This window comes from Haliaeetus albicilla, chromosome 3, assembly GCF_947461875.1.
Source record: "Haliaeetus albicilla chromosome 3, bHalAlb1.1, whole genome shotgun sequence".
Taxonomy (NCBI): Eukaryota; Metazoa; Chordata; class Aves; order Accipitriformes; family Accipitridae; genus Haliaeetus; species Haliaeetus albicilla.
This window is the reverse complement of record NC_091485.1, coordinates 48,772,328-48,785,823: the sequence shown is the minus strand read 5'-3', so window position 1 is coordinate 48,785,823 and position 13,496 is coordinate 48,772,328. Positions and strand designations below refer to the sequence as shown.

General features: G+C 36.0%; 1 protein-coding gene across 2 annotated transcripts in view; it reads left to right on the top strand.

The window, feature by feature from the left end:
- Positions 1 to 13,092, top strand: part of MMP16 (matrix metallopeptidase 16) — a 190,424-nt gene extending 177,332 nt beyond the window's left edge. For both annotated transcript variants that reach the window (XM_069779627.1, XM_069779628.1), the window contains one exon: positions 1,632 to 13,092. In XM_069779627.1, the coding sequence (XP_069635728.1) occupies positions 1,632 to 1,966 (335 nt within the window). In that variant the 3' untranslated portion in view covers positions 1,967 to 13,092. The remainder of the gene's footprint in view (positions 1 to 1,631) is intronic.
- Positions 13,093 to 13,496: the final 404 nt, after the last annotated feature.

Below are 13,496 nucleotides of genomic sequence, written 5' to 3'. Positions count from 1 at the left end.
TGACTTATATGTACCCCTGGTGTATATGTGTATGTATTCTGTATATATGTAAGAATATAGATTTAGAGATGTCATATCTGTATATGGTCTCCATATATGTTTTAGAATATTGATAGAGATAATATATCAAACTCTCATGCTTGAAATATTTATCCAGGGCCGGTATGTACAGTGCTTTCTTACATACATGTTGTTATATGAAATGCCAATAGGGTAACCTGTGGCTCAAAATACTGAAATTTTGCATTTGGTATTATTTTTTTGTTTAAACTACAGATTGCTTTAAGGAACTTTATATATGCTAAAATTTTAAAACTTCATCATATTTAAAGAATTAGAGTCCTTTTCTTTGTTTTGTTCCAATCAGAATAGAAGGCATTTTGTGAACAAGCCTGCTAACTACTGTTTTGATATAGCGCAGTGCTTTTCTTGTCTTTTTTCTTTTTAAGCAGTATTATACCTTTCTATGGATACACTAACACATTCTCAGATAATAAAACTGCAAGGGATAAAGGAAAGGAAATATAGTACCTTTTCAGTGGCTAGGAAGGGCATTAAAATTGCATAAATAGCTATGTAGAAGAATGTTCAACTATTCTAAATATTCTGAAAAGTGGCAGTAGATGATGAAGATTTTTTACAGTTTGAGCTACAAAATATACTATCAAGTAATTTTTTTAGAATTGAAAGAAACTAACTGCTGTTTGAATAGGTGATTACTATTATCATCTCCAGATGGCCCAGTTACCACTTTTTTCAGGCAGCATTGTTAAAATGACAAATAGTGCCCAATCTATCTTAGTATCCTTAGTGTCCCTTAGTACTGCAGGAAGTAAGCTGAGGTCTATAAAGTGAAGATAAAGAAAAATCCATCTGTTTTCATTCAGTTTATAAACAGTAGAAGGAAGTTCACCCATCCTGAAGGTTTGTTTCTTGCCAGATCAATGCCACTTTTCAGCTGGGACAATAAAGTAATGTAGATTTTTGGCAAGGTGTCAAGTTTGTTTTTTGTTTTTTTTTTCCCCAATTATGTATGTTTAGTAATAACATTAGATTGCATCTGAATGATCAAATACCAGCTCTTTGCAGAAAACTTAATTCTGATTACACCTGTTTTCTCTTGGCAAAGCTGCTGTAATTTCATCCAGTTTCCTTCTTCTGAAGTACAGCAGTAGGCTATACGACATCAAAGAGGGTCGGTTGTCATTTTTGACTAGCCTAGCATTGCAATTTGTTTCAGTAGACTTCCCGTCTTGAAGAGGTGGTGATGCTTTAAAGTCCCAGCTCTGAGGATTCCAACTCTGGTTGGGTTCTCAATGAATGAACAAATCAGCTGGACCCTGGTCTGTCAAAGATCATACTCTCTGGAATTCCTTTATTTTTTTGTAGTAATGGAAGAAATCCCAGTTTATTGAATTAAAGAAAACCACCCCGATGTTAGATTTTCTAGAGACAGTAAAGAAATGAAATTTGTAAAGAGGATGTGAAAGACCTATAACTGATGTCTATTCCTTACGCCTTTTAAAATTTTTAATTACAAAATAATTTGATACCAGGAGTTTCAGTCATGATGTGTTGATGACAAGATTTGCTCCGATATGACCATGAATAATTGCAACTTTCTTCCTCAGGCTTCACATATTTCTACAAAGGAAAAGAGTACTGGAAATTCAATAACCAGATGCTCAGGGTGGAACCTGGCTATCCCAGATCCATCCTCAAGGATTTTATGGGTTGTGATGGACCAACAGATCGAGATAAAGACCGACACAGCCCTCAAGATGATGTTGACATTGTCATCAAACTGGACAACACAGCCAGCACTGTGAAAGCCATAGCCATCGTCATTCCCTGCATCCTGGCCTTGTGCCTCCTTGTCTTGGTTTACACTGTGTTCCAGTTCAAAAGGAAAGGAACACCCCGCCACATACTGTACTGCAAACGCTCTATGCAAGAGTGGGTGTGATGTAGGGTTTTGGTTTTTTTTCTTTCCCTCCCAGGAGTTTGTGGTAACTTGAGATTCAACACAAGAGCTGTTATGCAGTTTCCTAGCTAGGAGCGGGCATCTGTCAGTCTGAAACAAAGCTGATCTTTAAAACCCAGGGGATTGCCTGTCCTGCGCATGAGTGGCGATTTGCTCAGCTGGGAAGCTTCCATGATACACAGTATCTGCTGTTTCTTCAGTCCTTTGTCTGTCTTTGTCATTCAATTCTAGGCCTTTCCTCTGCACGCTCAATGCCCTATAAACTATCAGGATTAACTAACCAAGAGGAAAAGAATAAAAATCTTCAGTGTTTCTACATTTTTCCAGTGAGGCCTGTTCCCCTTTGAAAAATTTTTTGCTGAAAGTAAATTTTTTTAGAGAAACACAACAACACACAATGGAACTTTCAGGAAAGCGAGAAGACCCAAAACAGCTTTGTCTCCAAAGAGGATTGCTTTCTGTCTGCTACGGATAAAGTCCTATACTCCTACTTCCAGTTTTGTCAGGTGGGAGACTCGGATGACACGCAGGACTTCAGACTGTTCGGACAGCCATTTTCCAACAAACAAGGGGCCAAAATATCTGCAATATAGTAACAGCCTTAATAATACATTCATTTTGTGTTTTTTACAGCTGCTCTGGGCTATGTCCTCAATGTTTTAAACTCATTTATATATATTCAAGCAGAACCTTTTTATTGGTTTGTTTGATTTTTGGTTTGTTTTCCTGCATAATCTTTCCCAAGCTGTACCAAGCCAACTGCCCCAGGCCTTTCATAGGTCTGTCAAGAGCACTCATTCCAAAACATGGTAAGAAGCAGTGTGTCTCTGAAGTGGATTTCAATGAACTAAAGTGACAGTCATGCTGTAGAGAAACTTGACGCTGGTATTACATTCGTAGTGTAACCCTTTGAGAACTATTGCATCCGTTTTCAGAGTCTGGTGGATGTTAATCTTGGTTGTCATTACATTATAGGATTGTGTTTGGGTAATACAGGTTTTAAAAGAAAATCAATTTTTCAAAACAGATTTCCTGTGACTGCAAGTGAGTGTTTTTAATTATTTGCATTACTGATAGAAAAGTGTTTGTAACATAAATAGAAAGCAAAATATATTTACCAGCTACTTTCTGGTTAAAGGAACCAACCCTATTTTAATAACTTCTACCACTTACCAAGAATTTTTCTGAACTGATGACAATTTTATAGCTTAGACTCTTATCTTAAGCATCTTGAACTTCTCTTTTAAACTACGTTGCATGATAATTCAATTTGCCTCTGCAGAGGTAGAGCTACAGTTTCAAAGGAGAGCTAAAATGATGACTCTGATATTGCATGAGAATCCTCTGGTGTGTTACCCCTTTGCATGTTCACCATAGTTCTCAAAGGGTTAGTCAAATTTCCGGCCTTCAGCCAAACGTGATATCACTGACAGAGCCAAGGGACCACCAAAGCATTTTGTCATTCTGTGTAATTTGTGCTAACAGCAGTATTGTCATTTTCATGTGACCTGCAGAGCAGGTTTGTATCAATATTTTTTTCCTAGAGAAAAGTCAGCAACTGACAGACCTCTTTATTGATTTTAGGAGCTGCTTCTTGCAGTGATAGGCTTTACAGTCACTGGGCTGTGAACTTATTAAAGATGGTCAGAATGATGCACCCCAAAAGTCAGACACCTGGTTTTTTATGAAAGCCAGGATATGAGGGGAGTAGCTTTTGCAACAATGAACAGCTTGCCTTGAACTTGATTATTGACCTGTTGACTGTCATTACCAAGTTAAACATTGTCTTCTGTGAACAGCTTCACTGTCTGAATTTCCTTAAAGTGTACTGTCCTATGTCTTTGATCTTTGACCTTTAACTTGCAAACTGGCACAAACTGAAAGGAATCTGGTGTTGCAAATGAACTAAGATGAGCTTTATTTCTTAAAAGGCCAGGTATACATTACCCAAAATTTGAAGAAAACGTTGAAGTGTTTTCATAGAAAAGAACTGACATAAACTAAAATATTTATGATAGATCTGTAGAAGGGTATTTTGCTATGTATACATGCACACTCTAAAAATGAACTACAGTAGCAGTTAATTTTTATTTAACTTGAAGACAATTTTCAGTATAAAAATATCATTTCTGCAAATAGCTAGTTATTAATGAAAAGGTTAGAGGAAAGTATTAAAATACTTGAAATGGCCAGTATTGGCTTTTACATAAAATGAGACTTTTATACTACATTCAACCAATTTCTTACTGGTTTCTTAATCCACAAAACTGGATCACTTTTTAGAGAGTGTAGGTATATATACATATATATTATGGTTATTATTATTATTTTGGTAATGGATAGCTTGACTGCCTTGAATTTATATTTATATTGAGCATAGCATGAAAAATAGTATGCCTTTTTGTTCAATTACATGATTTTATATTGATTTGAGGACCTGTTTTATGAACATATGTGGCATGCTATAAAGCATTGCAAACATTTCTTAGAGCATAAACAGATATACATATGTACGGCTAACAGAAATGAAGATTAGAAGAAGATATAGTTTTACAACAAATATGCAATGCAGATGGCATTTTGGAGATGTTTTGTAGAGGTACTGCATACTGTAGGTTAGAAGTGCACCAGTATCAGCCCATAGCATTACTTAGTAAACCCAATTCAGTTGTTGCTGAAAATATAGATTAACTGACAGTTAAGTAACATAGGATATTTACTGCACATCAGCTCATTTGGTGAATTCGGAATTCTATGCCTGTTTGTCATATATATTAAAATGTGTGTGTTTGTATACTTATAAATGCACACAAACACACACATACACATACATGCAATTTTAATCCATGGAGAGATTTTTATTGTAAACAAACTACTATAACTTATGTTCTGCTACAGACAGAACAAAATGATTCATGTTGCTGTTCCAATTTTGTCCCTTGGATAGTTGGTGGAAAATACTAACAGCACTACTTATTCTGCATTTGGTTTTCCTCTACAGTAGGAGAACTTATTTTATATTATCTTTAAGACAGAACAGCATCTCATCTGATTTTTTATTCACTTGAAAATTTCACTTCAATTTTGAAATATCTTTCATGGCAGCTTTAACTTTTTGTGCAACTGTTTCCCTGACAGTAATGAAGTGCTGAGCATGTTGACTATTGTTCTTTGATAAGGTAACAAAAATGTTTGTATTTGGAGAATTTAACTTTAATTATGCAGGAAGGTAAGTGTGATAAGTCTAGTGCTTGGTATATGGTACATCATATATACATGAATACATGATAAGTTGATTGTTTAATCTATTTTCTTTTACTTAAAAGTGCATATATATTATATACAGAGAGAGGGAGAAAAAATAATATTATATTGGCATGTTTATGTCATGCAGAGCAAGATTGTGTCAGCATTTCTATTACTTACTCCTATTTTCAGCAGGTTATAACACAGTCATAAAGGTTTGCTTTAGTTAAAAGATGTAGGAGCAATTGTGTTCACTGTAATTCCCAAATGCATACTGGCTAGTATCAAATTATAGAAGTTCAGAATAAATTAGTGATGTTCCCTGATCTAGTTTTGAACTCAATTCAGTCAAAGTTCTAAGACAATGGGTTTTTTTGAACAGTTGTTTTTCCACCAGGGCCTATAATTATCAAAGTTAAGAAAAAACAAACTGAAAATATTTTCAGTTCTGCAATCTGGGTTCCTGCTCATGTGCCGTAACATTTTTCATAAAATTTTTAATAAACATTTCCATATTGGTATTGTCATGATCTTTACTGTGGAAAAATACAAAACTGAATATGCTTTGTGTTAATCAGTTACAGTCTATCAAGCTGACTATACAGGGTCATGTATCTTCAGAGTACTATGGTCTGTATGATGCAGGAGGCCAGAGTAGATGATGGCAGTGTTTCCTCTGGCCTTCTAATGTATAAACCTATGAAAAGGTTATTGACTGTAGACAAAAATTAATTTTTATCAAAAAATACATTTTAAAAACTATGTAACTGTATATTTACTGGATAGGCTGGGATGGAGAGACTCAAATGGCTCCAAAGGAGCCCTTTCAAGTCTCCTGAATAAATGTAATACATATTTTATATCTTCCTATGAACTTTTGTTCTTTTTCTTCTTTCAAAGTGGGGCAAAGGGAGGGGATAATTAAAGAAAAAGATTTTTTTAAGGCTAATTTTGTGAATGAAAATAACAGAAGCTAATAGATTCAAGTGCAAAGGGCAGACTTACACTTTTTCTTTAGAAGTGTACTTCACCTCCCCAGTTGTTTTGTCAAGAGTCCTGTGCCATTAGCAGTGTGGGTTAAGAACAGAGTATAAGGCTTAATTTTTGAATTTTTAACTTTTTTGGGGGGTCTTTCTTCACAATCTTAATGTCAATTAAATGTAGTTTTTGCTACCAAATTATATAGAATCAGATTCTAGCTTGTTGAGTAGAAAAAGGTGTGTAGAATAGAAAGTAGGTCTGCCTATAAGCAATGGAAGTATTACAATCCTATTCTAGTTTTTTTTGCATTTGAACCATCTCTAGGGCAAACCTTAAAAAAGACACATAGCAAACTGAACAGTGAATGTTTCAGGCACTGCATTTTTTAAAAAGTAGAAATGCAAGCTACCACACCATTAGCAGCCTAAATTGGAGATAGCACAAGATGACTGGGCTGAGGGGCAAGGATATGACTGCAGGGGCTTGCTCTGTCTTGGCTCCCATATCTTCTCACAACGTGATCTAAGTTTTATCACCAATTGCAGAAGTGGAGGAAGCCGTGCACCGTGGCAGTAGGAGATGTGAAGCAGCCATTACAGAAAAATAGCTCCCTGTCGCCTTTTGTTGTTGTCAAGACTGTCTTTGGACAGCTCTATTTCCAGAAGCGTAAACAGATGACTGCAGCCCTATGAGCCATAAGGAAAATCGTTATTTTCAGTGGAGGGAACAAATGTCACTGGCCACTTAAGTGTTCAGCTATGCTGTATATCAAATAATACTGTGTGGGAGCTGAGGAACAGATAATCTGTTACTGAATACAATGGTATTGCCATGACTGATACACCAGCACTGTAACATTAGGTGTACTTCCTTAGCTCACACTACACAGACTGCAGACGGAGTGGTTCATATAAGATAGGACCATTTAAACATATGTCAGTTACAAAATCAGGTGTAAATGAACCATATATTCATAAAATTAATCTCTGATTTATGCATGTAAATCAATGAATTGTCTGCCACTGGTCTCCTGATAAAATGTAATGTGTGAGTCTAATCTGCCTAACCCATTCTTGTGACTTGCCATCTGAGATGTCAGAGGCTGATAGAGAAAGACATTGTCATCAGTGCCATCAATGCTGAAAATGTCTGGTAAGCATCAAAAGCATACCATCACTTGTTGCAGACTGGCTCCATTTGATGCTTGATCTAAGGTAGCCTCTAATGTTAGGCAGCATAGATTCTGTATGATGTGGCATTATTTGATGGATGTGTTTAACTAGGAAAGCCCAATGATAATCAGGAGATCATATTTTGAATGATCATCAGTATGTGACCACAGCAAACATCTGTTCCCAAAATCAAAATGTATTTCAAAGAAGCACGTAGACAGCTTTAAACACATGCTTCATAAACAGGTCTTGTTTCCCAGTATACATAAGCTTTAGCATGTCATCTACAAATTATAGTCAGTTTATTAACATTTGCAGTTGCAGCTGCCCATTATGTATTCGAGATATGACATTCTGTGAGAGGTGTACATAAAGTATGTTTGCCCTGTGGAGATAGCCTTAAGTACTGCTTTGGTCTGCCCACAGTATAGGTGAAATAAATTTTAGAGGCAGAGAAGACATAAATGAAGAAATGCTAAAGACAATTTTCTAGACTTGGATCTGCATGCAGCATAGTGCTACTTGCTGTCACAGTAAAACTACATAAAAAATAATCATTACACATGCCTGCCACTTAGGATGGCACAAAGCTTTCCAGTCACACAGCTTAGTTTCTTCTGCTTCTGTAGAATGATATTGTCCACAAATGATAGTTATAATGGCTACCACATAAACCAAAGCTTTCTATTTAGTTAATAGTAATTTCTAACCTATGAAATTGTATCACATCCTTTTTAGAACTACAACCTTAATGTCCTTGGCAACCTATCAGCATATCTTAATTCATAGCCTTTCACGCCCTTTTTTTTTTTTTTTTTTTCTGTTGTAGTAAAATATATACTGAATATTCTCGCCATCTGGCACTAACACGTGGAATAATCATTTTCATTTGGTGCCATGCATGTGTCCTGGATCATCCATTTGCCCATCCATCATTCTGGGAAGTGGCTTTCTGGGAAGTGGGATTAGCAACAGAAGGCTGGGGTAAAATAACTTCCTAAAGTACCTGGTTAGCCCTTAACAATATGACAATGGGGTTTGAAGGATTTTAGTGAAGTATTATATTACTGACCCACCAGCAACAGAACAGTGTAACTATGTCTATCAGTGCATGCCCAGATGGGTTCACCACTTGCAAAGAGCAGCATGTTAAGTCAAAAACCAGTGTTTCTAATCTGTATTTCCATCCTGATGTGTTGGCATAGTTTAATACCCAGTCTACACACATATTCATAGGTTACATAAAATCATCTGCCTTGTGGAAGGTGAGAGTGCTTAGGGTCATCAGGCAATCAGTGCTAACTCGTTTATAAGGTGTGAACAAATTTTGTTTCCCTTAACTATCATTTTACAACCTCAAAGAAAAGAAAGTAGGTTTTTCCATAATGTAAAATGGTTTATAATATCTTTGTCAGTGTTCACAATTCCATGGTATTATATATAGCTCAGAAAGTACTATTGTACAACTGATATACCCCACTTGAAATGCACAGCCCCATATTTAGGCATACAATGAATCTAAACAGAGATGCACATACTGTGTATGCTATGCTTGGCTATTGCCACAAAATTGCCAGTGCTCACATACTGACCATCTTCATATTTTATGGGAGCACCATGTTGAAGTCAGCTCCGAGAAGTTTGTCTGCTTGGATGTGAGTTATATAAGTCATGAAATGGTACATATGATGCCATGTATTCAGAAGACATCATCAGCAACCTACAGAAGTTTTAAATGATCATGACAGCTACGATTTATACCTGCAAGGCATAGCTGTGGCTTGTATTTACATGGTTGTGTTTTGCCTCATGATAAAGTGCTATGAACTCTGGCCGTGCATCACGAGGTAGTTGAAAACTATTAAAAAAATATTTCAGGATAGCCATTGTCATTATATAGCTCACAGAAATACCTGAGATTGTTATACCCAAGAAAACTTAATCTTGAATAGGAATCCAGAATTGAAGGAATGTGTGATGATGCAAATAACCTATTCCCAGCTCTTACTCTAAGTAATACATTTGGTAAAACATTGCCAACTAAATATATGCCTAACATTCATCTTTACTGTGTTTCCAAAAACGTGCAGACATCTCTTGTCAATTCATGCACAGTACTGTCTTATTGTGTCTGGTTGAAAACTGTTTTATAGGATAGATCAAGGATTATGACTCCCTCTTTTCATCATCCAAGATACACAGGTCATCATCTGCTATCAATATGCATTCCTTTGAAGGTGGTAGTCCTTGGATCACAATGATGACAAATACAGATTTAAAGGAACAGGCTATTGATATCTTTCTCAGAGGAAACTTAAATTAGTCATGAACTTTCTTTCCGCAGCTTCTAGGATCCACCAGAAAGCCAGCTAGGTCTTTTGGCTAAAGACTGCAGACAGACATAGAAAAAGCAGCATAAGCACATTTCCATTTTTCATTTCCAGCAGAATATAAAAAAAGGTATGAGAACATTTTGGTTGGTAATTGCAAGTGCAAAAAAAGTTTGTCAGAAGTGGAAGGAGACAAGGACCACTGACACCACTAAAATTGCATCTAACTGCTATGTAATCAACAATAAAGAGAAGAGATATTATCAGGAAGTTGGTGATAGCTTTGAAAATATTATTGGTCTCCAACAACAAGGATACCTGTTAGGCTGTAGAAAGTCCAACTAATTGTATATTTGGTGTCATAACCCACCGGAGAGCTGTCAGTCAAAAGGCTCCTCAGGATATGTACTCTAAACCTGACTACAAATACAGAGAGCGAGCACATTATTTATCTGCTGCAATCAAAGATCTTTCGAGAGAGATTTAGCCAAACTAACATCAGCCTGAATCGATGTACAAAAACTTGTCATAGCGTAATGTTCTTACGTTTGTTTTCAGAAATTAGATACAAAAAGTTACCTATCATTTGAAGAATTCCACTAGATGAAATACTGAGGGACAAAGAAGCCTTTACCTCTATTAGTCTATATTACAGCCATGTATCTTTATCTCCATGATATCTCAGTCTTGAAGTGTTTAATATAATAGAAATACTTTTACGACCTTTGGATGGATCATCTATTGCTATTTCTTTATGTAAATTGATAAGTATGATCAAACTTCTGATTCCCCTCCACCCCCCTTTTTCACTGTGCCCTAACATGTTTCCTGACTAATTAAGGCAATATTTAATTTTATAGGCTCTTGATAGACAAGTGAGAAATGATCCATTCATTATACAGAGAAAAGAAGAAACTACAATTTTGTTGTCTATATCTCATTTAATCACACCCAACTTTCTACAATCTGTCACTAGGAAATGCAGCTTTTTGTGTCTATGATGAAGAGGTAGTACCTTCTCAAAAACTCCTGTGAACATTTGAGGAATTTTATGTATATCTTTCACTAAATCTTGTTCATTGTCCAGTCCCCAAACACTAAGCTCCAAGTTAACTCACTTCAGATTATTGAAGTCTCTGCCATCCATTGATTCTGTCATCCTTCAAGTCTTTTATGAAAATGATGTGGTACAGCCAGCACTAATCATCATGGACTCCTTATTTGCATCTTGTGGCTACTTGCCTGGTCACATGTACAATGGTGTAACAGCAGAGACCTATTATTTTTGGTGCCAGCCACTACATACCATTTGCATGCATGGTTTACACCATCTGTGAGAGGTGAGCAGTCTAGAAAGCTGTATTTCAAAAATGTTTTTATTATTTCCAGTGGTTCCAGTTCTTACCTTTAACCTTTTCTCTTTCTCCTTCGCATTCTGATGCCTATAATATGTCATGGATATTCAGACAATATTTATATGGCTGGACTCCTTCCTCTACCACAAGGCAGTTCATACACATACGTCAACTACCATTCATTGCTGCTGTAGCATAATATGCTAGCACTGTTGCATGGCAGAATGCTTTGCTACTATGCACTGTTTTCTGATTGATCCTAATTTCTGAGTATCATAAATAACATATTTATGAAGAGGTCTCTCTGACGTCTGCTACTGTAGTCTGGGAATCAGATTCATTGCATGGTTCAGTCACAGCTTGCAAAGAAAGATGCAGGTGTTTGACTTCTGTAGGTTTATTGTATGTGATAAGTGTTCCTATATGATCAGAAGCTGTTTGAGGGAGGTGGTGTCTGCTCCTTGCCAGTCCTGTGGTTAGTATTGTTAGCAGTTAAAGCATGTACAGCTGGTTTTGTCAGTGTGTAGTCAATCAGAGTTTGGTATGGATATGTACAAGAAGGATACGTTGTTTTCCATGGTTCATATACATTCTTGTTTCTCTTACTTTCTGAATAACATGCACCTTGCTTTCTCTCCAAGTGCTGTAATCTTGTATCTACCAGAACCTGACTTCTTCCTTAGTTCTGCTTGTTGGGTGTTATTTTAGCAGCTGATTCCATTTTCCATCTTGTTGCCATTCCTTCCTCCTCATAATTCCAGCAGAAATTGTTCTGGTTCCAATATGTTAGCTAGAAGCTACTACAATTGTGACTCTTCCCACACTGTGATTTGCTTGTTTATCCTCCACCTCTGAGAAAGAGGAAGTCAACTTTTCATGCAGAGACAAGGATTTTGGTGCCATTGTTGGGATATCTCTGAAAGTAGTTTTATGCATAACATGACCATAAAACTCACATGTTGTTAAACACCAACTCTTTTCAAGCTCGACTTCTTAAACCACCCAACAATTGTTCATTTAATTTACAAAGCCTAAATAAGTCAGAATATGCATGTGATGATTTCTCTGTGTGATGCAAATTTCTCATTTTTATTTCCTTTTCTCCGCATAGCCCCATATACATTTCATACCCATGTTTGGATCATTAGGACGTGTGTTAGTAACAAAATAACTGAAACATTTATTTGCTTTCTGCAACTAAATGTCATTTTATTATTGTTATTTTATTTTATTTTATTTTATTTTATTTTATTGGCTCACACAGCATTCTATACAGTAACCTTTTTATAACTGACATATGTTATTCTTTCAGGTAGCTTCTACTGACAAACACAAAGCTTGTTTGTGTGCAAATGCAAGGCTGACTAAATGGTGCTAAAGTGTATTATGACTGTCAGATATAATCAGGCAAAATTTTGTGGTGCTTAGACTGATTTTTTCATTGATTTTATTGATCAATGCATTGAACAGTGTTTTATTATACACAAGTGTCTTTTATTAGTAAATCAAGACCTCATAGTGCATTGTTAAACAAAATGGGTTAATTAATCTCTGTAACAGCTCACCAAGCTATTATCTCTTTAACTCCTTATAATGTTGTGTCATTAAAGGTCAAGGGGTCATGATAATAATCTCATTGCTGTAGACCATTAACATGACTGAACATTTTCAACAAAGTACTTATGTTTACAATGCTATAACCCTTTGACTGCTGCGGCAACCTTTAACCACAGAAAGTCACATGCTAGAATCATAACTATGGTTCTTGCCATGGCAATCAAAGAGTTAAGGGCTGTGCAGTGATTTGTTTTATATTTATTAATTTATATTTATTTTTTGTTTTCATTTGAGAAGGGGGGAGTTGGGGTGGGGCAGTTCTTGTCTGCTGTAAGTGTCTTAACCAAGGGAAGGGTTAAAATGGCTTTTTATACTATTGCATCTTATGTACTTACCATTGTTTCATTGTGTTGTAATTAAAAAAAAAACTGTCAATAAATAAGAGAACAGAAACAAAGTTTCATAAAGGCATTGTGGTTTCATTGGTATATATTACTGTAAGATTTATAGCTGCTGCTCTTTAGATACTATATAACATTACAGCCAACTTTAGCCTCGGAAGAGGAATGCCTAACAGATAATGACAATTTATAGATATATGGGTATACCTGGGTATGAGCAGGGTGAAAGAAACATTAGTTAATTCTCCTAATCAAAATAGAGGAGGAAAAACTAATTTGTATGGAAAAGAGGTGGAGCATGTGACAGTGGACCTACTTTAATGTCTGAAGGGCCACTCATTAGAGATTGCTGTCACAGCCACTACAAAAATGACGAACAGGTGGCTCAACTTCCTCCTTTGTTATGCGTAAGAAAAATCATGAAAAGTATAATCTAAAGAAAACGTGAGTCTAATGATTCAGATTAGAAA